Here is a 27,682-nt window from a genome sequence, read left to right as displayed (position 1 = left end):
CTTTGTGCTGCGGTATGTTTTATCTGTGAGTTTGCAATTGTTCTGGATCTAGGGTGAGGCCATTTAGACTCAGTGTAGCATGCTTCTCCCCCCACCCCCAATCCTCCTACCTGATAGGGTTGTCAGCTCTGGGTTGGGAAATTCCTGGAGATTTGGGGGGCTGGGGAGGGCAGGGTTTGGGGAGGGGAGGGACTTCAGCAGGGTACAATGCCATAGAGCCCACCCTCCAAAGCGGCCATTTTCTCCAGGAGAACTTCTTGTCTTGGGGAGGGGCTGTGGCTTAGTGGTAGAGCATCTGCTTGGCCTGCAGAAAGTCCCTAGTTCAATCCCCGGCATCTCCAGTTAAAGGGACTAGGCAGGTAAATGATGTGAAAGACCCCTGCCTGAGACCCTGCTGCCGGTCTGAGTGAACAATACTGACTTTGATGGACCAAGGGTCTGATTCAGTATAGGGCAGCTTCATGTGTTCATGTGTCCGGAGGTCAGTTTTAATGGCAGATCTCCAGCCCTCACCTTGAGGTTGGCAACCCTACTACCTGATTAGTTTTGGTTCAGATAAATTAATTAAGTTCACAAACGTATAGCTTTCCCCCTCCCCTCTCCAATTCATGTAGAGCTCACCAAGACTTGCTTTGTGGGTGAGGGACCGGGGTGAGGGTGCTGGGGTGGGCGTTGCCTGAATGGGGGCACGCCGTTCCTCCTCTGTGATCAAGTAACAGTGGTGCCCACGGGAGGCCCAGTACCTCACTCACCTAAGCCCTCCCCCATCCCACCGCCTGCTTTCCTCCTAGGCTCCACACCTCCCTTTCCCCCCAGGTGAAATCCTTCCTCAGGCCTGCTCTGACCCCCATGCCTCTCCTTCCCATCTCTGCCCACCCCCGGCGTTGCAGCTAATTTCCCCAGCCTGCAGAGCAAAATGCGCGTGGTCCTCCGCGTGGAAGTCGAGGCTGTGAAGTTCCTCAAGGAAGAGCCTCACCGGCTGGACGGCCTGTTCAAGCGGTGCAAGGCGGTGACCGACACGCTGGCGCAAGTCCGCAGGTGAGTGACTCCCTTTCAGAAGGCAAAGCTTGGCTGCCCCACTTGGTTTAGGGTTGCCAGGTCCCTCTTCGCCACCGGCAGGAGGTTTTTGGGGCAGAGCCGGAGGAGGGCGGAGTTTGGGGAGGGGAGGGACTTCAATGCCATAGAGTCCAATTGCCAAAGCGGTCATTTTCTCCAGGGGAACTGATCCCTATCGGCTGGAGATCAGTTGTAATAGCAGCAGATCTCTAGCTACTACCTGGAGGTTGGCAACCCTATTGGGGCCTGATTAGGGTTGCCAGCTCCGGGTTGGGAAATACCTGGAGATTTTGGGGGCAGAGCCTGAGGAGGATGGGGTTTGGGGAGGGGAGGGGCTTCAATGCCTTAGAGTCCAATTGCCAAAGCAGCCATTTTCTCCAGGTGAACTGAGCTCTGTCGCCTGGAGATCAGTTGTAATAGCGGGAGATCTCCAGCTAGTACCTGGAGGTTGGCAACCCTAATAAGTGGGGAGATTGGTCCCCGCAGTGAGAGATGCTCAGCACTTCCTTCCGGGAGGTCTCGCAGGTAGGCTCGCAACCGTGTTAAAAATGTGCTGCCTTTGTGCTCCCAGCTGCCTGCAAGGAGCTTGGAGCTGTATGCGGGATTCCCAGGCAGCCCCCCCTTCCAGGAACTGGCTTGAATCAGATCTGCTTAGCTTCCCAAGAAGAAACTACACCAGGCATGTTCAAACTCTTCTCTGGGAAATACAACAGGGGTGTTTATTTTAGAGTTGCCAACTCCAGGCTGGGAAATACCTGGAGATTTTGAGGGGGTGGGACCTGAGGAGGGCGGGATTTGGGGAGGGACTTCAATGGGGGTATAATGCCATAGAGTCCACCTTCCAAAGCGGCCATTTTCTCCAGGGAATTAGGGTTGCCACCGGTGGGAGGTTTTTGGGGTGGAGCCTGAGGAGGGCGGGGTTTGGGTAGGGGAGGGACTTCAGTGCCATAGAGTCCAATTGCCAAAGCGGCCATTTTCTCCAGGTGAACTGATCTCTGTCAGCTGGAGATCAGGTGTAATAGCAAGAGATCTCCAGCTAGTACCTGGAGGTTGGAAACCCTAAGGGGAACTGATCTCTGTCGCCTGGAGATCAGTTGTAATAACAGGAGATCCCCTGCCACCACCTGGAGGTTGGCAACCCTCGTTTATTTAAGGCCTCCCCCTAATGCCAAAAGCCTCTCTCACTGTCCGGGGCTTTGCTACCATCAGCGCCCCTGATGGTGCTGCACCCGTTTGTGCTGCACCCTGACAGCTCCAGTTTCTCTTGCCCTCACTGACCTTCTGATCCATCCCTTGCAGTTTTCAGTGCTGCTGTTAGACTTGCCGTTTGGCCATCTGTGGCGGGGACAACCCTTGCCCTCGGCCCCAGTCCCTGCCCTTGAGAAATCGAGAAGCAGGAGGGAAAAAATGACCAAAAAAGGGCCTCCATAGCGACGCTCTAGGAATCTCCATGGTCTTTACCAAAGACATTAGGGGAAAGTACTAGACTGTCTCCAGAAGTGATGTCACGTCCTCCCCAAACCACACCTCCCCTGGCACCGCCATGAAAATCTCCTGGCATTTGCTAAGGCAGTGCTGGCAACTCTCCCTGCTGTTCATGCTCACATATATGCCGCTTTAGAAAATGGTCCCTTTTAGGTAAACAAACAAAAATGGCAATGTAGTATTTTCATACAGGTGCCATTTGTAAATCGGCTGCATATGTGGGCTTCTCCAAGAGATCCTTGACCTTCTCTTGATGTCTCATGCCCTGTTCTTGGCAGGCAAGTGGATGAGGGCGTCTGGGACTCATCCACTAACCTTCTCAGCCAGTCTCCAAAGAAGGTGGAGCCAGAAAGTGACTTCAGCAAGGGATTGGATTTCGAGATGCCCACCAGCCCCCCGATGAACCTCCACGACTTGACTGCTTCGACTGACAGCCTGGGGACAAGCACCTTCGGGCAAAGTCCTGGGCAGAGCCACATCTCCAAGAACAGCAACCCGTCCCGGGGATCAGAGATGGCAGCAGTCAAGACCCAGATGGGCTCCGAGACCCCCAGCAAGAGGAATGTGGACAGATCAGTGTCTATGGAGGTGAGGACATCTGTTGCTTATGTGTAGTGAGGAGGAATAAGCCTCTGTATGAGGGCTTGGCTACTGGCAGCCTGTCCTCTGGACAACATCAGGGATTTGCCCAAATGAATCAGGGCTAGCCCAAGATATTTTGATCCCCGGGGTGGAAAATCAGTCCTCCCCCACTTCCCCTATGCTCACTAATTAACATGGGGCATAATCCTTTAAGGAGTTCTCCAAGTCTGTTGAAATGAAATAAAAGAGAACCCCCTTCGACTCAGATCTCTCTGCAGCTCTTTACAACTCTCTCCATCAGCCTCTGGTCCTCACCCCATGGTAATCCTGCCCCACCCCCGCCAATGTCCAGGAGGGACCTGGCAACCTATGTTGTGCTGATTTTTTGACCCTACTGCTGTCGATTTCAATGTTTATTAGGGTTGCCAGCTCCCAGTTAGGAAATACCTGGGGATTTTTGGGGCGGGGCCTGAGGAGGGTGAGGTTTGGGGAGGAGAGGGACTTCAATGCCATAGAGTCCAATTGCCAAAGGGGCCATTTTCTCCAGGTGAACTGATCCCTATTGGCTGGAGATCAGTTGTAATAGCAGGAGATCTCCAGCTAGTCAACAAAGTGGCTTATATATGCTAAATTGCCATCTAGTATAAGTATGTGTAACGTAGATATGTTGAATATATTGCCAAGATTAATTAGTGGTCATTTATGGAAAACCGTAGTCTAGGTTTTAAGGGGTACAACAATAAGTATGGTAAACATGAATTAAAAAATTATTAAGTAGTATAATATAGTATAATCAAAGGATATTGGAGCAATTCTAATACCGATTTTTAGTATAGATACTATTAATAAGTTAGTGGTTAACTATTGCAGAGAGTGGTTTGTCATATGGCAGATTTTAGAAGGTTTGGAACGGTGTATGTATGGGGTTTTGTAACGTAGCATGTAGCGTTTGTTTTTGTATTTTTGTAAATATCAAATTTAAAAAACATTTTAAAAGAAAAACAAAGCGGCTTATAAATGTTTTCGATAAATACATTTTGGAGCACTTGGCCTAATCCTGATCCTTGTGTTACAGGCCGCAGAGCGAGACTGGGAGGAGAAGCGCGCCGCCTTGACCCAGTACAGTGCAAAGGACATCAATCGCCTTCTGGAAGAGACCCAGGCGGAGCTGATGAAGGCCATCCCCGACTTGGAGTTCGCGGCCAAGCACAAGCAGACCTCCAGCAGCGGCGGAAGCGCAGCCTCCACCCCCGAGCACAAGCCCCCCAAGCCCCAGCATGCACAGAAGACCACGGCCAAAATGGACCCCAATGGCCGCCGGGGGTCAGGTAAAGTCGGAATGTCGCCCACCTTATCCTGACGGTTTAAGCCGAGTGACGTTTTGTATGCACCAGAATATGACTCATCATTTATTATTACAGTCGTTGACCAGACATGTAGTTTTTAAAAATTTACATACCCCTTTCAATAGTATAAAACTGATACATTTTAGTTAAGCTCTAAACAAAATATTAATATCTTTAAAATGAATACAACTGCTAAGGAAAGTAGTTTCAGACGCATGATGGCAATGAACATGTGTTCCGCTGCATCATAACTGAAAGTCCGCAAATATTCTGGGGAACATGCAAGTTGTTCTATTTTGTTTGTAACAGTTTTTAGCCAGCTTGATGAATAATTATCCTTTAAGACCAATGGAGCAAGTCCACAGGGTCTGAGGTTCAATTTAAGCCATATATAGATTGATACTAAAGCAATCCTGGCCTTGAATCTTATTTGGCCAGTCTCCAACCTCACCATAGAGTTCGATACACAGGTAGGCACCTGAAGCAATCCTCTTAAAATTTTTGTTTGGGGTTGCTCTAAACGAATGAAACAAGAGGAAGCTGGTCCTAAAAAGGAACCATATAAGAGCCGTGCCAACGTTTTTGCGTTGTACAGTTTAAGAGCCGCAGGAACAATAAAACCACCTTTAGTACGAAAGAACTTCAAAATACCCAGTGCAGATCTGTTACCTAAATCAGCCACGTAATTGCTGTGTGCATTTCTGGATGCATCAGAATCTCACTACCAACATGATGTAACTCCATCCTCTTCCCTTTTCTCATCCACGTATGTGTGTTCCTTTCTTTTGTGCATTCCTTAATTGTGTGATTGCGCAGGACGTGTGCAGAAATTGGTATTGGGCATTTCAGAGAGCTGGTGTGGAGTAGTGGTTAAAGCATTGGACTTGAATCTGGGGGGCCCAGGTTGAATCCCCCCATTCTGACATGGAAGCATGCTGGGTGACCTTGGGCCAGTCACTCTCAGCCTAACCTACCTTACAGGGTTGTTGTGAGGACAAAATGGAGGAGAGGAGAGCAACACAAGCCACGCTGGGTCCACATTGGGGAAGAAAGGTGGGATATAAATGAAATAAAATAAATAAATACCAGGGATTCCAATACCTGAACTCCAGATATCTTGGCCTTTGGAGTAAGGACTGAAGAAGGCACATCCTCTATCTACCCACTTCGCCTTTTCTTACCTGACTTGATGGGTAATTCTATGCCTGAATGACGCCTGTGAATTTACGAAATGCGTACTTTTTAGATGTATTAGAGTGTTATGTATTATTATATCATTATTTTAAATTGAATGTGTTATATTATTGTTATGAATGATAGGGCTGTCGATTCGGTTCATCCCGAACCCCAAAACAGCCGAATTTCCCCCGATTCGGCATTTTTTTTCCGGTTCGGATTGAACCGAACTCAAAAAAGGCGGGAAAACAGGGAGCCAAATTCGGCGAGTTCGGGGTGTTCGCGTATAAATTCGGCAAATTCGGGCCCTTTAAACAGATCTGCGCCTTCCAGCTGGAAGGCGCAGATCTGTCCCCCCCCCCCCGTGCGCGCATTCACGGGGCTTCCATGAAGGCGCGTGGGGGGCTCTTTAAACAGATTTGCTCCTTCCAGGTGGAAGGCGCAGATCTGTTTAAAGAGCCTCCCGCGTGCCTTCAAGGAAGCCCCGTGAAGGCCCGCGGGGGGGCTCTTTAAAGACCCCCGCCCCCTTCCTGACTCTTTGAAGTGGTGGGCGCTGCCTGCCCAGGTGGCGCCCAGCACTTCAAAGACCCGGACGAATTTTTCCCCGAACTCCAGATCTCGCGCCGAATTTCGCGGATCCAAAGCGGGGGAGTTCGGACTTCGGCACGTCCCTAATTTAAAAGGGCCGAATTTTGCCGAAGCTGAACTTTACCCAAAAAAATTTTCAACAGCCCTAATGAATGATGTGAGCTGCCCCGAGCCCAGCCTCGGTCAGGGAGGGGCAGGATACAAATCAATAAATATCGTTCCCATTTGACCTTCACAACAATCTTGTGCCACTTTCGACCATAGGTGAGGGTTCACATGATCAAGAGGGTTCTCTTGATCAAAAAAAATCCCCAGTGCATAGAAAACCAGCATTTCAAGGAGAAGGCCATGCTTGAGCCCTACTCCCTGACATCCTAGTTTTCTAAGCGCGTGGACGTATTTATGTATGGCAGAGGATTATTCAGTGGAGCCCCCCACTTGCCATCTGAAGCGGTTCAGGCTCACCTGCATTTTTATCACTCACTGAGAACTAGGCCTAAGGCCATGATTGTTTTCTAAAGGGTTTTTCACTTTTATTTTTTATTTTGTTTAAAAACCCAAATTCGCTTTAGAAAGCTGAAATCTGGAGTGCAAAGAGTTCACGCAGGAGGGAGGGGGTATTTCTCAGCTTTCTTCCTATGGGCAATTTTTTTTCCTTATCAGTTTATTGTCCATTTCAAGCTGCTTTTTTAATTTTAATTTTATTTTTTTGCCAAGCCGTGCAAAAGATACAGACAGTTTTGATAAAGAAAAAGTCCCAGAGGGGAAAAGAAGAGAAAGATAAGTGCCCTTTCCTTCTCCCCATGTGGATTTCCACCTTTACTCTCTTTGAGTAAACAATAAGTGGTTGAAAATGTGGACTATATCCTAAATTGCTAAAAGTTTCATTTAATAAACCACCCCTTTAAACAATAAATAAAGATTAACAGGGTCACAATCTGTCTGGCCAACAAACATACTATCAGCTCTGCTACTGATTTTTGTGTTGAAAAATTAATGTGTTGATGGGTAGGATCCAGCCAGCTTTTTCATACAATCATCTCCAATTCTCCTCCTTGTTACAGCCCCCATCCCGCATGGCTTTTGTCTGTGCAGGTCTCGCGATCCCCAGAAAGACATTTGTGGGGAACCCCTCCTTCCTTTTTCACTAGCCAAAATGCTAGTTGAGTCCCTACCAGTGGGCTCCGGTGTCAGTCTTGGCTGCAGACCAATTAACAGTAAAGCCAACATTGATCAGCACATTCTCTGCAGGCACCAACAACCCATGAATGCACAGAAAATCCTTCCTCAGTTTTCCAAGCCTTGGGAAACGTTTAAAGATTTACAGCAGTAATATAAACGGTAAAGGAATCCTTGTAATGTAATTGTTTAACGTTTTGCTTCCCTGCTGCCATCCACACACCAATTGTGAACCCATCTGCAAATGAGCACCATAGCGCAATGGTAATGCAATGTCCAACGATGTGTAGATGCTCACATATAGCCTGTCATTCAACTCCAGGCTTTAAAAAAAAAAGCTTTAGAAGCTCACGGGCAACTGATGCAGCTGGGGTAAAGGCTTTTCCACGTTCTCATTTTCTACTCTAAGTTCCTGCTTCTTCTAAAGGAGGGGTGCAGTTCCCCATGTGTTTTGCTCCCTCTAGTGGTCGATTCGATACTACACAGGTTTAAGCCCAGTATATCTCCCTGCAGATTTAAACTGCAAGTTTTTATATTGGATTTAAACCGGTGTTATATCGAATTGACCACTAGAGGAAGCAACACATATGCAGAACTGAACACTCTCCACACACCCCTGAAAAGCCCCCAGAAACTAAGAAGCGAGGAAAGTGAGAATGCGGGAAAGCTCTACGTTTGCGCCTGGCTGCCATCAAACCACCTCTCTCTCATTCGATCCAACTTCCTGTGTCTCCCCCCAAAAATCAAGTCAAAATAAACAATTGATATGATTTACTGTCGTTCCATTTTCCCCTGGCCCTGCAAGCAGGCGTTAATGAACTGCAAAGACTATCGAAGCGAAGGGTAGGGAAAAGCTGGGCTTGGAGTCCTTACGTCACATGGTCTTATAGTACCCAGGAGATGTGGCATCCCAGCGACCATGCATCCCCTATTATGTCAAGGTAGGCCTTTAGCTGCAATGTACAAGGACCCTCTCAAGCATCCCCAGTGCCGTGCCAGCTCAATTCATAACATTTCTTGTAATTAGTTAGCAGCCCCCCTCCGCTGCTGAATGGTGGAGGAACTAATGATCCTGGTCTCCGAATTCCCCCAAGAATTCCCCCAATTGTCTGCCTCCTGGGCTGAGGGTAAGCAGAGGAGACAGGCAGGAGGCTGGTTCTGAGCGAGATGTCATTGTCCCTCCTCCAACCCATCACATCATGCAAGAAGAAGAAGAAGCGTTGAATTGACCTAATTATAGAACTGGGCCTGTTATAATCTATGCTACAGATTATCTAGCCCTAACTTGCGTAGCTCAGGCTAGCCTGATCTCATCCAACCTCAGCTGCTAAGCAAGGTCGGCCCTGGTTAGTTCTTGGATGGGAGACTACCAAGAAAGTTCAGGGTTGCTACACAGAGGTAGGCAAACCACCTCTGCTGGTCTCTTTCTTTGAAATCCCTATGGAGGTTGCCATAAATCAGCTGTGCCTTGACAGCACTTTCCACTACCACCACAGATCCAGATCTGAATCAGAGTCATACTTGTTTATCTAAGTTTTCCATCCCATGCTCCAGATCCTTGGATTTCTTTGGAGGAAGTCAGGAAAATTAACCCATTTTTGAACCATTTTGAACCTGCGATGCCTTGAAATCTGGATGAACCTTCGGGTTGACAACTGGTTTTAGTTGCAGGAAAGTTTGAAGGAAGGAAGGAAAGCCAACTCCCCCATTGTGGAGAACCTTTGGAGTAACTGCTTTGCAGGATGATAAGGCATAACTTCTAACATGAATCTTGTCATCTCCCTAGATGAGCTGACGGTGCCTAGATATCGAACTGAGAAGCCCTCCAAGTCTCCTCCCCCGCCCCCACCTCGGCGAAGTTTCCCATCCTCCCATGGTCTCACAACCACTCGCACTGGGGAAGTGATCATCACCAGCAAAAAAGAATCCAGCTTTATGAAGGTATGAAACTCTCCGTCTCCATGAAAAAGAGAAGGGCTTGCGTCAGGCCAGAGATACTCAAGGACAAGTCATAGGATTGGAAAGAGTCTTGTAAGGCATCTAGTTCAGGGATCCCCAACATTTTTGAGCCTGCGGGCACCTTTGGAATTCAGACACAATGTGGTGGGCGCAGACACAAAATGGTTGTCACAAAATGGCTGATGCAGGAGGTGGAGCCAGCCACAAAAATGATCGCCGCAGCTTACCTTCGGTCACACAGTGAAGAACCTTGTGCTGTGGTGGCAGCTACTGCCCAAAGCAACCTTTTTAAAAAAAAATCTACACAGCCAGTCAAATCTCCAGTGGCCATTCAGAAGGCTTGCTGGGCAAAAGCCCTTCCTGGCCCCACCCATTTTCCAAAAATACTTACTGGGCACCAGAAAAGATGTCGGTGAGCACCATGGCGCCCACAAGCACCATGTGGGGGACCCCGGTCTAGTCTAACCCTTTCTTCAGTGCAGGCTAGAACACCCCTGACAGATGTTTCCCTTGCTGGAGGTCTAGCAGAGGCTGGGCAGAGCCTTCCACCCCTTAGGTCAATGGCTGCATTGTCCGAACCATTCTTGCCTTTAGGTCCTTTCTGCTCATGTTTGACCCAAATCTACTGTCTTGTGACTTAAGTTAATTATTTCTTGTCTTACCTTTGGAGCAACAGAGAACAAGGCTTTGCCCTCTTCTATGGGACAGCCCTTCAGAGTGAAATGCAATCTCCCCTCAGTCATCCCCAGGCTAAACATACCCTGTTCCTTCCAATTTCCCTCATCAGACTTTTTTCTCCAGACTTCCCAACCATCTCAAACCTGCACAGCTTTCTTAAAACGCACATTCCAGAAGAGGTCTGGCTAGCTTTATCCTTCTTTCGCTTCCCTTGCTGCTAACAACCCGCCCGCCCCTCTCCGTCCCATTCAGAAAGCAGAGTCAGAAGAGCTGGAGATGCAAAAGCCGCAAGTGAAACTGAGGAGGACCGTCTCAGAGGTCGCCCGGCCTGCTTCGACTCCCCCCATCATCGCCTCCGCCATCAAAGACGATGATGATGAAGACAGGATCATTGCTGAACTCGAGGTAGGACGGGAAAGATATCAAGAGGGATTTTAGCGTGGCACTTTGCTAACTGGTACTCAGCTGTGGCTGCAGAGCCGCCGCCGTCCATATGGGTCAAAAGAGTGTCTTCGGCAAATGAATCAAAAGTCCTCCAGGAGGTCTCATAAATACCCACTCGAGTGGTGTTTAAGAAACCCTGTTCTAGCAGCAGGTAACAAGGGGAGATGAACATCCTACATTTTATAGGCATTAAAATGTAGAACTGTGGCAGATTCATGGAGAAGTTCACCAGGGTGGATTCCCCGTGGGTAGGATTATGCTTTGACAGAATGGCCATTTATGCATTGGAGGTTTTGCCTTGGATTTGCCACTCCCTAGATGCAAATTTTCCCCATCCAAATTCTCAAAACTCAAAAATAAGCCCCCATATAGAGTTTTGAGAATTCAGATGGGGAAAATGTGCATCTAGAAACTGGCAAATCCAAGGCAAAACCTCCCATGCATAAATGGCCAATGTCTGCAGTGTACTTCTTTAAATATGTCCTAAACTACCCCAGGACCTGACCTGGATGGCCCAGGCTTGCCTGATCTCATCAGATGTCAGAAGTTAAGCAGGGTTGGTCCTGGTTAGTATTTGGATGGGAAACCACCAGGGAAGTCCGGTGTCACTATGCAGAGGCAGGCAATGGAAAACCACCTCTGTTAGTCTCTTTCCTTGAAAGCCCTACAGGGTTGACATAAGTTGGCTGTGGCTTGACAGCACATTACACACACACACACACACACACATACTACCCCAGGCTTCGCTACCCTGAATCTTTCATCACCTGAATTGAACCCCTATATTTTTACTCCTCGAAGCCTAGGACAAAACACATGATACAATCTACTGAGAGATCGTCTGCAAATTTACAATTTTCTTTTGTGTGGAAGTATTTTCTCATGGTCTACAAGGACAGGCATTGGGTGTGCTTGTCTGTTTGTGACCGGGCTGTAGAGAAAACAAAACAATATACGCAATTGTGTGTCTTAGTGTTCTGATGCTTTTTATAAAAAGCAACCCCATTTAGGGGAGGAAGGGGTTTAGAATGAAGACATGATGGGGAGGGAGGGCTTTTTAACCCTTTCCTGCTACTTATTTCTTCACTCTCCCTCTCCATGTAGTAGTTCCCTGCCCTTGGAAACATGTGTTTCTTAAAGAAAAAACAAAACAAAAAACCTACCAAATATCTAAACTAAGCCTCCTTAATAAAAATATTACATCGTTGATAATACGTCTTGTCAGACATTTTTATTAGGCCTGTTATGATTCTACTCCACAATAAACAGTCTCCATTGATCAAGCAACAATTGCCTTGCCTGATTTTGTCACCTCCCATAAATGTTTGTAAAAGGTCAGCCTGTTCATTAGTATAGTTTGCCAGACACTACGCTGCCATTCCTCTGTGTAGGTGGCGCAGCTCTTCTTGTTACTGAAAGAACATTTAACGGTTCTCAACAAGTTACCCGAAGAGCTTAACGTAGTTTCCAGATGCAAGCTTTCAAAAGGCCCAGGATAATGAGTAAAGGGCTTTATGGTATAGCGTGCCCTTTTAATGTCTTTGATCTTTCGATTAATGTTTCTCCAGTGCGTAAACTTCCTTTGTTACAAGGCCACCGCAGGTCTGCAGCAATTTGCACTGGCTTGATTATGCTTCCAAAAATACCAGATGTATTTCCATGCGTTTTCCTCATTCTAGATGGAAGATTGATAAAAATCGATAAAAAGGTACCTTGGCCCTTCCTTGCAGCTGTAAGCCTGCTCTTTGAAATTCACACCTATAAATACCTTTCTCATTTCTCTTGATGTTTATAAACTTAACATCCAATCTACATCAAAATTCCATGGGCTGATCTGATCCATAGGGTTGCCAGGTCCCTACTCACCTTCGGCGGGAGGTTTCAGTGAAGATCGTGTGTGTGCTCGTGTGTGCGTGTGCGTGCAGTTGCGGCACTTCCGGTTTACAACCCCCCCAAAAAGTGCTGCCTCGCAAGGAGCATTAGACCACTCAAGTGCTTAGTTTGAGTGGTAAAGGGCCACAGCGACCCTTTACTAAGAGTTTGAGTAGTCTAAGGCTCCTCGAGAGTTTGAGTAGTCTAAGGCTCCTCGAGAGTTTGAGTAGTCTAAGGCTCCTCGCGAGGTGGCACTTCCAGGCAGTGGGGCACATTACCAGGGGTTTGCCTGCCACAAGAGGGCACCTGGTAACCCTACTGATCCAGTGACTTCCTTCCACCAAATTCAGTCCAGTTACTCCTTTTTCTTAAGGGCCAAACTACACAAAGAGGGTTTTTTTAACAAGCCGGGACCCAGATTCCAGGGTCTCGACAAAATGAGAACAGTTGCTAATAACTCAGTTTGCAAAAACAGCACAGTAGAGAAGGTACGGTCTCCCCCCGCCCCGGTCCCGAGCCAAATTGGGCCCATGCAGGCTTTAAAAATGTCATTCCACACAGATGCTGTATGGATGTTGTGTTGTATGAATGTTGCTCTGATCTGCAGGCCAAATTCCACCGTGCCCTCCAAGGTTTTCCCAACACCTGGAGAGTCTTATCTCTCTCTCTGTTCAACCGGCACCACCTCCTGGCCTTTGTAGGAAATACCCACTGGGAGGGCCAGAACTCCCAGCTTCCCTTCCCAGCTCCGAGACCTCGTCTCTGCACCCCCCACTATCCAGTGTCTGTTTATTACAGCGATGGCTTACTGCCTTGTGCCCCACTGGGGGAGGAGCCACTTGCCAGCTGACCGCCCCTCGCCTTTCTCCTGGCGCTCCTTTTAAAATAGGGTGGCCAAGACAGTGGAGGTCTATGTGGTGCAGAGAACCACTACCAACATCAAAAGTTATGAATAGGGTTGCCTTTGAAGCAAGACTCAGAACCTGCGGTGGTCAATTACAAGCTTTGTAACAGGCATTCTGCAGGCTGATGAAGCATTCGAAACGTGATTATATCCGGATTTTACATTGTTAGACAGTTTAGGTGATATGTGTATATATTGCTGTGAATATTAATACATGATTATTTCTTGGAGCCAGCGTGCTGTTATTTTGTGTAGCAGCCTCCAGGTGGTGGCTGGAGATCTGCTGCTATTACAAGTGATCTCCAGCCGATAGAGATCAGTTCACCCAGAGAAAATGGCCATTTTGGCAATTGGACTCTATGGCATTGAAGTCCCTCCCCTCCCCAAACCCCACCTTTTTCAGGCTGTGCCTCAAAAACCTCCCGCCAATGGCGAAAAGGGGCCTGGCAACCCTTGTTATAAAGCATTTATTAAAATGACAATGTCCACAAGTGTACCCTCAACACTTCACCAGATTGAGCAAGGGATTCAAAAGAAAAGGGTAAAATGCAATTCCTCTGTCCCTCCCTCTATAAATGCCCTCTGTGTGTGTGTGTGTGTCAAGTCACCGCGTGGACTGAGTTAGTTCTGAGAGAACTGTGACTGGCCCAAGGTCACCCAGCAGGCTTCATGTGGAGGAGCGGGGGATCAAACCCGGTTCTCCAGATTAGAGTCCACTGCTCTTAACCACTACACCACGCTGGCTCTACACCCCAGCTTTACCCCTTCTACTAGTATGCCCTCCAGAACAACTCCATTTTGCACATGCTGAGAAACGACAGAAGCGTGAGGGCCTTCCTAGCAGCCTGAAGCAGACCCCTTCTATAAATACAGGAGCTGCTACAGAGATTGTCTGTTTTGTGCTGTTTGACCCTAAGACTTCCTCTGTCGTAAAAAGAACCTCTGTTGAAGAAAGGCGTCCGTATGGAAGAGGTATGGAAGAGGTGTTTGTCCATTGTAGGAAAACTTGGCAGAGGAAGGTCATTGGATTCAGCCCCTGTATCTCAGACCTTTACAAATAACAGGTGGTATTAGCAACTGGGCCCTGACCTGGATGGCCCAGGCTAGCCTGATCTCGTCAGATCCCCAAAGCTAAGCAGGGTCAACCATGACAAGTATTTGGATGGGAGACCTCCGAGGAATACCAGGGTCGCGACATGAAGGCAGGCAATGGCAAACCACCTCTGAACATCTCTTCCCTTGAAAAACCCGCCAGGGGTTGCCATAAGTCAGATGGGACAAGAAGGCCAAAAAAAAAAAAAAACTGTTAGCAACTGTTCTTATTTCATCATGTTTCTTGTCACGTCAGACTCTCTGTCCCTTGCCAAAATTTGTAAATGCTGAAAATACATCAAGGATCAGTTCTGCAGGCCTGCATTTTATATTTCACTTCGTAAAAAGCCTGCCATTAAAAAAGTCTACTGCCCTTGATAAATTACATTGTTCCCCGATAACGCCGTTATTCAGTTCTGCCACCATTTGAAAATCTTTACAATGGGGATCTGATGCCAGCGCTGTGTGAAACAGCAGGAGCTAATTCTTCTCTGCATTTATCCCAGATTTTAATTATGGTTGTACATATTTCATTACTTCTAGACTCGATTCGTTTTATTTTTTCCCCCCTCCACAAACACATCTATGCTACCAACGGTGGACTATTTATACTACCTTGTTGCGTTATTTTGCCTTGCACTTTTATCTGGAGTCATTGGGTTGGATCCAGCCAGCTTTTCTGCTCAGTCTCACCCAATTCACCTCCTTACTACAGCTCCCTTCCTACATGGCTTTTGTCCATGCGGGTCTCGTGATCCCCAGCATGGCCTTTTTTCGTGGCCAGAGGGGACATCTGCCTCCCTTTTCCACCATCGGAAAAGCTGGTTGGATCCAACACATTTATTAGCAGGCTGCAACCAGCATAGCTACAAGGTATTATTTTGTTACCACTACTACGACAGTATTGCCAAAGAAGATACCTGCTGGTAATAGTCTACCTATCACTCTTAGAACTTTATGATTCCAGGTAAATTTCTCCAAATTTGTTGCCCCCTGTGGAATGGTTAGCGCTAAAATTAGGAAGAGCAACAAGAATACTGGTAATTTCTTTAAAAAAAAAATATAGAGTACAAAAAAAAGAGGGGTGGGGAAATAAAAAGGGAAAGCAAGATTTGTCCAAAATGTGTCAATATCGGAGCTTTTAAATAATTTACATTCTCATCACTTCAACAATGAATCTAAGCAATAACAACATTAAAACAAATCTTAAATTTCCCCAAATTATTTCTATTTTTTAACAATCTTGTTAATTATTCTTTAAATAATATTTCAAGCACGTAATAATCATATAAAGGTTGCCATTTAATCTTAGAAGACAAGAGTCACTGGAAAAGACAATCATGCTAGGAAAAGGTGAAGGCAGCAGGAAAAGAGGAAGACCCAACAAGAGATGGATTGACTCTGTAAAGGAAGCCACCGCCCTCAGTTTGCAAGACCTGAGCAAGGCTGTCAAAGACACTTTGGAGGACATTGATTCATAGGGTCACCATGAGTCGGAAACGACTTGACGGCACTTAACACATACACATTTAATCTTACATTCTTCCATTGAGTTCCTTTTTATCAACTGTGTTAATCTGGCCATCAATGAAGAATACTGGTAATTTTTTATCAGGCAATTCTGGTTGCCTGTGTCAGGGGTCCTCAACCTTTTTTGAGCTTGTGGGCACCTTTGGAATTCTGACACAGTGTGGTGGGCGCAGCCACAGAATGGCTGCCACAGAATGGCAGCTGTGGCTTACCTTCAGTCACACAGTGAAGATCTTTGTCCTGTGGTGGCATCTGCTGCCGAAGCGGTGTTTTGTAAAAATCTGCACAGCCAAATCTCCAACGGCCAATCAAAAGCCTTGCTGGACACAAGCCTGACCTGGCCCTGCCCACACTCCAAAACCACTTGGTGGGTGCCACTTGGTGGGTCCATGTTGGGGACCACTGCCTTATCTTGCCCAAACGTTTAGCAGTTCAGCCCTGTACACAGTTACTCCAGTCAAAGTCCATTGACTTGAAAGCGCTTTAAAAGGTAAAGGTAGTCCCCTGTGCAAGCATTGGGTCGTTCCTGACCCATGGGGTGACGTCACATCCCAACGTTTACTAGGCAGGCTATGTTTACAGGGTGGTTTGCCATTGCCTTCCCCAGTCGTCTACACTTTACCCCCAGCAAGCTGGGTACTCATTTTACCAGCCTCGGAAGGATGAAAGACTGAGTCAACCTCAAGCCGGCTACCTGAAACCGACTTCCGTTGGGATCATGAACAGACCTTGGACTGCAGTACTGCAGCTTCCCACTCTGCGCCACGGGACATAAGCTGGAGTAATTTTGCATAGGACTGCACTGTTGATCTTGCTGTATATCATTGATCAAAAGATCCAGATTACTTTGTACTGGTACAGATATATCTGTGGACAGGAAGATCCCCAAAATATCCAGTTTTCTTATTTTTCCACACAGAGACAGTTATCCTCTCAATGTTTGCTTTGGTTGTATCTTCCAAATTTATCCACAGTGATCCAGATTCAACTCAAAAAGGTTTCAGTGATTCTATCAAGAATTTCTTGTGGTGGCGGCAAATTTGTGTTTTGAATCTTGAAGAGGACATCTGCTTAGTACAGTTGTTTTGACGAGGAAAACTGGCGAGGGGGGGCAAAAAAACCCTCACCCTCCTGCGATGCTGAGCCATTGTAAATTCTCTCGCTAAATGACTTTTTGCTTGTTGTGTTTTTAAAGGCCCTGGGGGATTGTTACACACAATAAAGTGTAACGTGGTCAATTAACGAGAGAGAGTTTTGGTAAACCCGTCTTTTGCCGAACGTGAATTTCAGGTCCTGAACGGACGCTTGGGGAGCAAATATTCAGAGGCTTGGATCTTTTAAAAAGAGAATCCCAGCATTGAAATCTGTCCTACTCATCAACATCCATGTAGATTTCAGGAATTCATCTGGTGACTAATTACTATCATTAATTACTATCATAAAGGTCAGCTAATGTTGCAGAGGGCAAGCCCAGTTAGAACAATGCCCTAAAAGAAGAGTTTAGAACTTCATGGGGAAATGCTGGCTCCTGGTGGGCATTCTGAGAGCTACATTTGCTTGATTTGATCCTCCTAAAGCAGGGTTCCCCAACCTTTTCGAGCCTCTGGGCATCTTGGGCGGTGGCCACAATTGCAAAATGGATGCCACAGAGGCAGAGCTAGCCATACAATGCCAGGGAGCGAGGTCAGGTATAACTCTAATAGTAGTAAACTCTTCCACATTTCAGGCAGAAGCTCTGTTTAATGGGATGCCTTTTAAAATGCATATATTGTTTTAAAGCATTATCTTGTATACATAGGGTTGCCGGGTCCCTCTTTGCCACCAGCGGGAGGTTTTGGGGGCGGAGCCTGAGGAGGGCGAGGTTTAGGGAAGAGAGGGACTTCAGTGCCATAGAGTCCAATTGCCAAAGCAGCCATTTTCTTCATGGGAACTGTCGGCTGGAGTTCATTTGTAATAGCAGGAGATCTCCGGCTACTACCTAGAGGAAGGCAACCCTATGTATACACACAGCTTACTTGCAGTCATGCCGTGAAGATGTTGGTGCTGTGGTGGCAGCTGCAACTTTTAAAAAATCTGCTCAGGAAATCAGATCTCCCAGTAGGGTTGCCACACTCCAGGTAGTAACTGGAGATCTCCTGCTATTACAACTGATCTCCAGCCGATAGAGATCAGTTCCCCTGGAGAAAATATCCGCTTTGACAATTGGACTCTATGGCACTGAAGTCCCTCCCCTCCCCAAACCCCACCTTCCTCAGGCTGTGCCCCAAAAACCTCCCGCCAGTGGCAAAGAGGGACCTGGCAACCCTATCTCCAACAGCCAATCAGAAACCCTGCTGGGCATAAGCCCCACCTAGCCCCACGCACTTAAAAAGCATTTGGCAGGCACCAGGACAGATGTCGGCAGGCTCCATGGTGCCCACAAGCACCATGTTCTAAAAGTTCTGTTTTTAAAAGGTTCTTTCTTCCAACGCCCCTTGGAGAGAAGTGCAGCGATGGTGGCGGCAGCCAGACTCTCCCAAGGATGACTGACACCTCCCAAAGGGAAATTTGTCAGGAAGGGACAGTGTGGTTCAGTGACAGGGTTGCTAATTGCCAGGAGGGGAAAAAAGTCCTGTCCCTTTAATAAAACCTTAGTAGGATGTTGCCTGTCAGCTGATGTTACTTGCCTGAATACCAGGGAAAGCTTCAGCTGCCCATTCCTGCACATTAAGCCCTTTTTAAAGGGGCAGGACATTTTTTCTCCAGGCTTTCTGGCAACCCTACTCAGTGACATAGTTGGCTCTATGTGTTCAGTCTTAGGTATTTCTAGTAGATGTTTTTTTTTCCTAAAAAAAGATCTCAGTGAACAGGAAAGGCCTTTCTCTACTTCGTACCCTAGAGAACTGCTAGGTTTGATTTGTTCCTATGCTTTTTAAAGAGTAGGAGCTAGCCAGCCGTTTTGGTAGCATTGCAAACCAACAAAACGAATTTGCTGGTTTTTAACTTATTTAGTACGATGTTGTTTTAAGTGTTGCAAGTTGCTGCGGGACCCCCTGGGTGAGTGGTAAATAAAAAAAAATCTAATAAATAAATTCATAGGAGATAAGCGTGTCCTACACGCCAGGATAACTAAATGGAGCTTCCATGTGTGGAGGCAGTATTCTTCTGAATGCCCGATGAATGGGAAGGGGGATCCCTTCTGAGCCCTGGCTGGGGATATCTGGATTTGGATGGACGTGGAATGCTGGACTATCAGCCCAATCCTAACGACGGGGTGGTGGTTAAGGAGCGTCCGGGGATGTCGCAGCCGCGCCACCTCCAGGGTGACTTGCTGCCAGGCGCAGAAAGATGAAAAAGCCATTTTGAAGAAAACCCTGTGGAACTCTCCATAGAATTCCACAGGGCTCCCGAGCATGGCACCACTGTGTGGCTCCTCAAAGCTGGCATAAGTGCCCCTTTGAGCCACTTTGCACTGGCGGTTGTACCACTTGTGCCAGCTAAAGGTCACCCCAACTCCCCCCCATTAGGATTGGGCTTTTAATGAATCTTGGGCCTGATCCAACAAGACGGTGGATGCGACAGGAACTGTGTCCTCCTCAGACAACCCCACCGTAGCTTTTGGGATGCTTTTATATCATTACAGATGGGCCAAGACCATTTGGTAAGTGTGGTTTGGAAATGAAGAGATTGGGTTGTGGGGGTGTTTTGTAAAAACAATTTGTTTTCCTTTTTCCTTCCTCCTTTAAATTTGCCTTTTCTCAGCTGGAGAGGCTTTCTGCTATTGATCATGGAGCAATCCTTCTAGGATATCTCAGCAACCAGGGTTGAAAAATGACGTCTACTGTTGTAATTTATAATTGCATTCCTACTTTTATTTATTGTCGTTGTAGGTTATGTCAATTGCATAGCGTACAGTATGCTTAACTATTCAAAGTATATATTCTTCTGATTTCCTAATGCTGTTTCAGTCTTTAAGAAACTTTATAGTGGTCTCTTTTTTGTAACCTCAGCACTCCAGTTTCGAGCCTTTGTTTAAGGCTCCAGATCCAGAATTGGCAACCCACGCTATTTTGTTTTTGTTTTTTTAATCTGTCTACACCCTCCAAAAACCCATGTTCTGACTTCCTCAGGTGTTTCAAAGAAGCTCTTCATTTATTCCTAAGTTCCGTTGTGACCAGCTTGCGCCAACCACAGACACGTGGCCCAATGGGGCCACCGTAGCACCCAAAGGATGGAAGGTAACAGCCGTTTCTCAAACGGACCACGATTCCCTTCTTCTCTTCCTCCCTTCCAACTGGCTACCCACTGCTAACAGGACTCCTCTTCCTTTTTTTCCCCCTGCAGCCCCCGTTAACTCTTCTCTCTCTGTACATTAACCAACTAACGGCTCTTTCACACTTTCCCACGTCACCCCATATGACACCAAGCAGCGTGTGTTGTGTTGACACCACATGGGATCCAGTGAGCACTGTCTGTGTGGGGCTCTCACAGAGGGGTGCATTTGGGCTGCTGGGCCTCCCCAGGAGAATGCTGGGAAATTTTTGGACTGGGGCGGAATTCAAAGCGTTGGTCACTGTTAGTTGACAATAGTTCACTCTCTTTCCGCCTGCACCGCGGTTCTGCCTGCACTTACAACTCAAGAGATTCTCTGGTTGCATGGCATGCCTCACTTTCTTGGCAAGGGCCTCAGGGCTTGTTCCCACTGCTCATTTCCAAACGCATGAATCCCAACCTGAGAAACGCTACGCAGCTCAGAGAGAGAGAGAGAGAGCCTCGATCTGACGTCTGTTCGCATTGAAAGTGGAGCTTGATAGTCTGCATTACAGTCCCTGGGAATCAAATGACGTTTTTTTCAATTACTAGAGGTGTCAAAATGTGCTCCCTGGGGCAGTTTTGGGAACACTCACTGGGTTTTGGTGTGTAATTGGATGCATTTAGGAAGAAATACTGATTTCTGTATGCGGGCTTTAGCAAGCACCACTAGGGTCGGGGAAGTGCCAACGCCTTCTGTTGCATCGTGGGTTTCTCTCCCCACCACCACAAGATGCAGGCTGTAACCATGACAGGATGTTGGGCTTGTAGGAGCGAAGGGATACCTGCTCCTGGAGGGTCAAAGGAATTAGAGTATATCTGTTCATTAGGACTGGCTTTATGGACTTGAAGCATGCGGAATGTGAACCAATTAGGGGATCAGGATGAGGAGACCTATCCTTCCCTACCTTGGATTATTTTATCTCTCTCTTTTCGGCACTGCGAAGCAAAGACGTGGCAACTCCTATAAGCCTGACTAGACCTTTATTCATATAACGAATGCATCTGCGGGCAGGAGCAATTCCAGATTGGAAGTCTCATTTGGGTTGCAGCTCTTTTCTAGCAAAATATTGACATGCAGGATTTGGCCAGCCAGTAATCATGTTACTACATTACTCGGGTTGGTTCAAGTGGTGCCTTGCTGCCGTCTGCCGTTTGTAGTGTTCAAATCTGTGTGCAGAATTTGCTAACTGCTGTTTGTGTCAGTTCTCAGAATGGAACTGTACTTTTCAAAGCATTTTTGTCTGTATCCAAGTTAAAACCTCAGCTCTGGACTGCAGCCTTCTTGCTAGTTCCTTTCCTCCACTTGGGTTTTTAAGGTTCAAACCAAAGAGTTCAAGTTTCTTTACTTGCCTAACAATACTTCCCTTGTTTACCTTCATGCTTCCCCTCCCTGATTCCTCATGGTAATTAGATCAATGCGGTAACCCTTCACCTCCCTCTAGAAAGGAAGGGAAGCTTTTGCGGAAACCACAAGGTCACCCTGATCACGAGGCAAACTGAAGGCCCCTTTTGGGCAACAGTTTGGGGGGTGCAGCTCAGGGCTTGCAGATTTTGCAGGGAAGCAGTGCCACATATAACACCCACCTCCCTTCTACTGCCCCCAAATCCTGAAAACAAACAAACAAACCCCAGGGGAGGGAATGTAGCTCAGTGGTAGAGCATCTGCTTGGCATGCAGAAGGTCCCAGGTTTAATCCCCGGCATCTCCAGTTAAAGGGACTAGGCAAGTAGGTGATGTGCCTGAGACCCTGCCTGAGTCCCTGGAGAGCCACTGCTGGTCTGAGTAGACAGTACTGGCTTTGATGGACCCAGGGTCTGATTCAGTATAAGGCAGCTTCATTTGTCCCTGTGTTAAAATATTCCTTGAAAGCCTGTATTTTGGACACAGACTGAAGTATGCAAAATCAGTCAGGGATATGTGAATATGCTTAATGCCCAATTTACTCTTATCTCTTACTTTGGTGTTTCATGAAGCAGAACCCACTCATCTCCAGCAAAGGCACACAGAGACCCAACTGTAATAAAAATAGGAATGATGGCTTGCCAAGGAATCCGAAGCCACCAAGGAGGGGGAAATGGAGAGCCAGCCCCCCTCCCTGCCAGATCTCTAGCTGTTCACAGATGGGCCCGTCCTTTGTTAAACTTCTGAAAGCAGAATTGGAGGATCAGTGAGACCCAGGTAAAGGCTTGGCTCTGGCACTTCTTTTTAAACACCGGGCTTAGTTGCAGTACAGAGGAGGCGGCCTCTGAACATGTCCAGAGTGCCTTTTACCCCTTTTGGTATGTGGCAATTTGCTAGAGGAAGAAGAAGAAGAGTTGGTTTTTATAGGCTGACTTTCTCTACCACTTCAGGAAGAATCAAACCAGCTTACAATCGCCTTCCCTTCCCCTCCCCACAATCGCCTTCCCCTCCCCTCCCCTGTGAGGTAGGTGGGGCTGAGAGTGACTAGCCCAAGGCCATGTGTAGGAGTGGGGGAACAAATCCAGTTCACCAGATTAGCCTCCACCACTCATGTGGAGGACTGGGGAATCAAACCCAGTTCTCCAGATCAGAGTCCACCACTCCAAACCACCACTCTTACCCACTACACCACGCCAGAGAGAAAAGGGGCACTTCAATGTCCATCTAATATTTATTTATTTACCTCATTATACCTGGCCTGTCTCCCCAGTGGGGACCCAAAGCAGCTTACATCGCTCTCCTCTCCTCCATTTTATCCTCACGACAACCCTGTGAGGTAGGTTCGGGCAAGGATGTACACCCGGAGCCAAGGTCACCGAGTGAGCTTCCATGGCAGTGTGGGGGTTTCACCCCAGAGTCTCCCAGATCCTAGCCTGCCATTCTAACCAGCACCCTGCCTTAGTGTTAAATTAGATCCCTGCACCCACTGACATAGCCCCCAAAGCTAGGGCTGATTTAACATCTAAAGTAGACACTTTAAAAATCCCACACCCAGAGTTGATGGCAGGTTGTTCTGTGGTGCATTGCTATCCTTGCTGTTATCCTTTTCCCTTTCATAGAATCATAGAGTTGGAAGAGACCACCAGGGTCATCAGTCCTACCCCCTGCACAATGCAGGAAATTCACAACTACCACCCCTCCACACCCCCAGTGACTCCTACTCCATGCCCAGAAGATGGCCAAGGTGCCCTCCCTCTCATCATCTGCCTAAGGTCATAGAATCAGCATTGCTGACAGATGGCCACCTAGCCTTTGCTTAAAAGCCTCCAGGAAAGGAGAGCTTAGAACTTCCCGAGAAAGCCTGTTCCACTGAGGAGCCAATCTGTTAGAAAGATTTTTACAGGACAATGATTCAGCTCAAACCCAACCCCTTTCTGACTATATATTACTCTTCCTACACACTTGACACTGAGAGACACTGTCCTTCAGTGTTACTCCTCTGAAGATGCCTGCCACAGCTGCTGGCGAAACGTCAGGAAAGAAAATACCAAGACCACGGTCACACTGCCCGGATAACCTACAAGAACCAATGTTAGAAAGTTCTTCCTAATGTCTACGTTCCCTTGGGGGGAACCAGGGGAGGACAGCATTCAGACTCACCTTCTTGCTCTGTTCGGGGCTGAACACATGCCTCACTGTCACCCTTAATCATGTCGGAGAAGGGCAATTGGGAGTGGTCACAGTAACCATCATGTTGCACTGTTCCAATATTAGGCGTTGCTTCCTGCTGGCCGTCGCTTAGCTGGGGCAAACGTCAGTCCACACAGCCTCCCACGAGCCCAAGCATCACGATCCCAGGTAAGCAGGTTGGATTATGTAGCAAGGAGCAGGGACCAGCCCTATAGAACTACTGGGGGGGAATCAAGGGTTGGTTCCAGCCAGTCATTTCACTCAGTCCCATCAAACTCTCCTCCCTAGTATACACCTTACTATAGATTCCCCACAAAGCTTTTTTTTTTTTAGTGACCAAAAGTCCTTTTTCACCAGCAGAAATGCCGAGTGGATCCGATCCTAGCTCTGCGGCGGAATCCAAAGGTAACCATTTCCGAAGCATGTAGCTATCTCTGCCTAGTGGGGTAACTATGATACCCCCTTCAGATCTCCTTACAAGTCTCCTCTTTGAGAGTTATATTGTAAAATGTGGACGATTGCTTGTAGAGACCCTTGGCCAAACTGATTCGTCGACATATTCCTGAATCTGAATCAGAGGCTGGTGTGGAAAGAGAGTCCGCCATGAACCTGGTCTAACCAGGGAGGCATATCCTTTTTTTTTTTGTCGCAGCATAAATGGTCACATACATATCAGTAGGGTCAGAGCTGGAGTCAGCATGCCTTGGGGTGGGGCAGCAGCCAGGGCCCCGGACTTCATGAGCAGAGGACTCTAATCTAGTGAACCATGTTGGTTTCCCCACTCTTCCACATGAAGCCTGCTGGGTGACCTTGGGCTAGTCACAGCTCTCTCCGAACTCTCTCAGCCCCACCTACCTCATAAGGTGTCTTGTTGTAGGGAGAGGAAGGGAAGGAGATTGTAAGCCGGTTTGATTCTCCTTAAAAGGTAGAGAAAGTCGGCATCTAAAAACCAATTCTTATTCTTTTTATTCTTCAGTACCACCATCTGCTTTTCAGGTATTTTGCTGGTGGTCCACATTTGGAGATGTGGGTCTATCAATGTCACCTGTTGTTTTGCCCAGTCTCTAGCCTTGTTTGAATGGGGCAGTTGCATTGTTCCTTAGATTCACATATCTATGGAAGTGAGGGGGCCACAAGATTGAATTAGATATGGTATTGGTCCATTCAAGCAAGGAAACCTGTAAGCGTGGTGGCGCACGTAATTCCGTTGTCCCACCACAATGATTCTTGTCTGGATTTACCCTTAGGAATCAGGACCCTCAAAGCCACCACCAGGTAACATTTCCCACCTCCCTCAGATTGTCCTTTCCGAGTGGGTGTCCAGCCTGCCAATTCCTGAATCTCAGCCAGAGGCAGGTTTGGAAATATGCAGTCCTCAGGCCAATGACCACCAAAGCATCAGAGGACAGTCGGGAATCGTTGGATGGACCACGGGAAAAATGGAAGGGAAGCCCAAGAAGGCAGAAGTTTTGTTTGGCCAGCGGAGCAAAAATGACCGGCAGCCGGAACCATTCATTTCTGCCTCACCCACGATAAGCAGCGAGGCCTTAACATGTACCCAGTCTCTTCAGAAATTGATAAGAACTCGAGGATCTCTGCCAGGCTCTGGCACTGAGCGTCCTTTCAAGAGTGATAATGGGGCAAAAGAAGGCACAGTGGAGTCTGAAATGACAAGAGCTTCATTGGAGGTTACGGCTGGTCAGCAGGGAGGCATGGTGGTTTTCAGCTTGGCAGAGAAGCAAGACAATGGTCGACAGACATCTGGGCAAGGAACCGGGGTCCTTTCAGCAGATAGTCAGGAAGCTCTTATCCCATCAGAGGTCACATTCGGTTGTGAGACATCGATGGGAAAAGATGAAATGCTCACAGGACTGCATAGTAAAAATAACATGGCAGAACCGAAAAAGGGAGAAGCCAACCAGTGCCTGGAGGAGGCCCTGACAGCTTTGAAAGACCCCAGTGGTGTTTGCACACAGATGCCAAGAGATCATCTATCAGATGTTCCAAAGTTGCATTTTCCGTTGCAGAATCAAAAATCCCCCACGAACAAGGATGTAACAGAGTACGATGTAGAATCCAGGCAGAATCCCTCGGAACTGGTGTGTGCCCTCGCGCTAGAAGACAAGATAAACGTAGAGAGAGAACTAGACCAGCAAAGGGAATGCACATCTCTTGATAACGCGACCTTCAGCAGCCATGAGATTTGCAAAGACACCTACCAAAAACTGGACAACCTGGAAGAGTCCATCAGAGAACTCGAAAGGGCTATCAGTGAAATCAGCTTCCATGCACCCGCTGAGTTTACGAGTGTGTTCCCCCAACTAAGATCTGCCGAAGCTGAGAATGAAGAAAGAAAGGGGGACTCCGGTGTGTCCGAGTGCAGCCGTGCCACTTTGGGGAATATGGCGTTTGACTGCCAGATTTTAATGCCTCGGGAAGCAAGCAGCAGCCCACCCAAGTCTTCTCCAACCAGTTCCAAACCATCTCTGCTGCCCAAACCTCAGTTCCTGCTCAGTGGCAATCCACAGGTTCAGTTTTATTTTAATATAATACTCTTGCTCTCCTCTACCTCTAGACTCCTCCTGAAAGTCTTCTCCGCTATCTGTCCTTTCAAGATTTCATCTGCTCTTAAAAGACAATCTCGAGACTGGACTTCTGTCTCTTTAAAACAGTAGCTTTGGAGAGGATTTTAAGTCCAGGCTTGCCGGGAAGCCGAGTAGGTTCCCCTTCGTTTTCACTGCTGTTTATTTCTGGCTATGAGACTTTTGGGATGGGGTACTTTAATACAGCTGTTACTATTAATCTCTGCTCTCTGTTTGTGATAATGTTTTAACCTTCAACAGCAAACTTGTGGCTCAAAAGGAAGGGCTGCTTTAATAGAACGTAAGGAACAATAGCCTTTCTGCATTTCAGTTCAGCCAAGTCCATTTATGCTGATTTATGCTGGTTTTTGCAGCAGTACGCTCAAGTAGCATAGCTTTCCTCTAAGGACAAAACTAGATGTTACGGCATCCACAGGTCTAACCGGTGGATGACAATGCCATTTTAGAGCTGAACTGGGGCCATTTTAAAAATGCCATGAGGACGCTATCCTTATTGGGCCCACAGCACTGAGGGAAAGGGCGATCTTATCTTCCCATGGGGTAGAAGAAAGAGCCCCTGGTCCTGCCTCGTGGCATTTTTAAATGGCCTGAGTTCAGCTCTAAAATGCCATAATCAGTAGGATTGCCTGCCTCCAGGATCTCCCGCTATTACAGCTGACCTCCAGGCGACAGTGATCAGATCACCTGGAGAAAATGGCCCTTTTGGAAGGTGGATTGTTGTGGCATTATACCCCATTGAAATCCCTTCCCTCCCCAGACCCTGCCCTCCTCAGGCTCCATCCCACAAATCTCCATGTATTTCCCCACCCAGAGCTGGCAACCCTAATCATCATCCACGGATTGGACTGTGGACCCCATAACATCTCGTTTTGCCCTTAACCAAGGAGACCTCGGAAATGTAGCTCTGTGGAGGAACCAGGGAACTCTGATTCTCAGCACTCTCTGCAAACTACCAGTAATGACTCCAAGTTAAATTGGTTTCAACTGTTTTATTCTTTTTTAGTGTGGTTGTGTACATCATCTCAGACTGTTTATAGGCACCCTTCCTCTCAACCCAATCCAGTAGGTTGTGGTGTGTGTGTGTGTGTGTTAGGGTTGCCAACCTCCAGGTACTAGCTGGAGATCTCCTGCTATTACAACTGATCTCCAGCCCATAGAGATCAGTTCACCTGGAGAAAATGGCTCCTTTGGCAATTTTACTCTATGGCATTGAAGTCCCTCCTTTTCCCAAACCTCACCCTCTTCAGGCCCTGCCCCAAAAACCTCCCTCCGGTGGTGAAGAGGGACCTGGCAACCCTAGTGTG

General features: G+C 47.4%; 1 protein-coding gene across 8 annotated transcripts in view; it reads left to right on the top strand.

Annotated features, from left to right (window-relative positions):
• SRCIN1 (SRC kinase signaling inhibitor 1) overlaps window positions 1–27,682 on the top strand; it is a 321,558-nt gene that overhangs the window by 278,847 nt on the left and 15,029 nt on the right. For 6 of the 8 annotated variants that reach the window (XM_056864754.1, XM_056864749.1, XM_056864750.1 and 3 more), the window contains 6 exons: window positions 891–1,038; window positions 2,820–3,129; window positions 4,199–4,451; window positions 9,199–9,353; window positions 10,302–10,454; window positions 20,001–20,108. In XM_056864754.1, coding sequence (XP_056720732.1) covers window positions 891–1,038; window positions 2,820–3,129; window positions 4,199–4,451; window positions 9,199–9,353; window positions 10,302–10,454; window positions 20,001–20,108 — 1,127 coding nt within the window. The remainder of the gene's footprint in view (window positions 1–890; window positions 1,039–2,819; window positions 3,130–4,198; window positions 4,452–9,198; window positions 9,354–10,301; window positions 10,455–20,000; window positions 20,109–27,682) is intronic. The other 2 variants (XM_056864755.1, XM_056864751.1) reach the window with 2 other exon arrangements.

Source organism: Euleptes europaea, chromosome 18 (genome assembly GCF_029931775.1).
Source record: "Euleptes europaea isolate rEulEur1 chromosome 18, rEulEur1.hap1, whole genome shotgun sequence".
Lineage (NCBI taxonomy): Eukaryota > Metazoa > Chordata > Lepidosauria > Squamata > Sphaerodactylidae > Euleptes > Euleptes europaea.
This window is presented reverse-complemented; position numbering and strand designations above follow the sequence as displayed.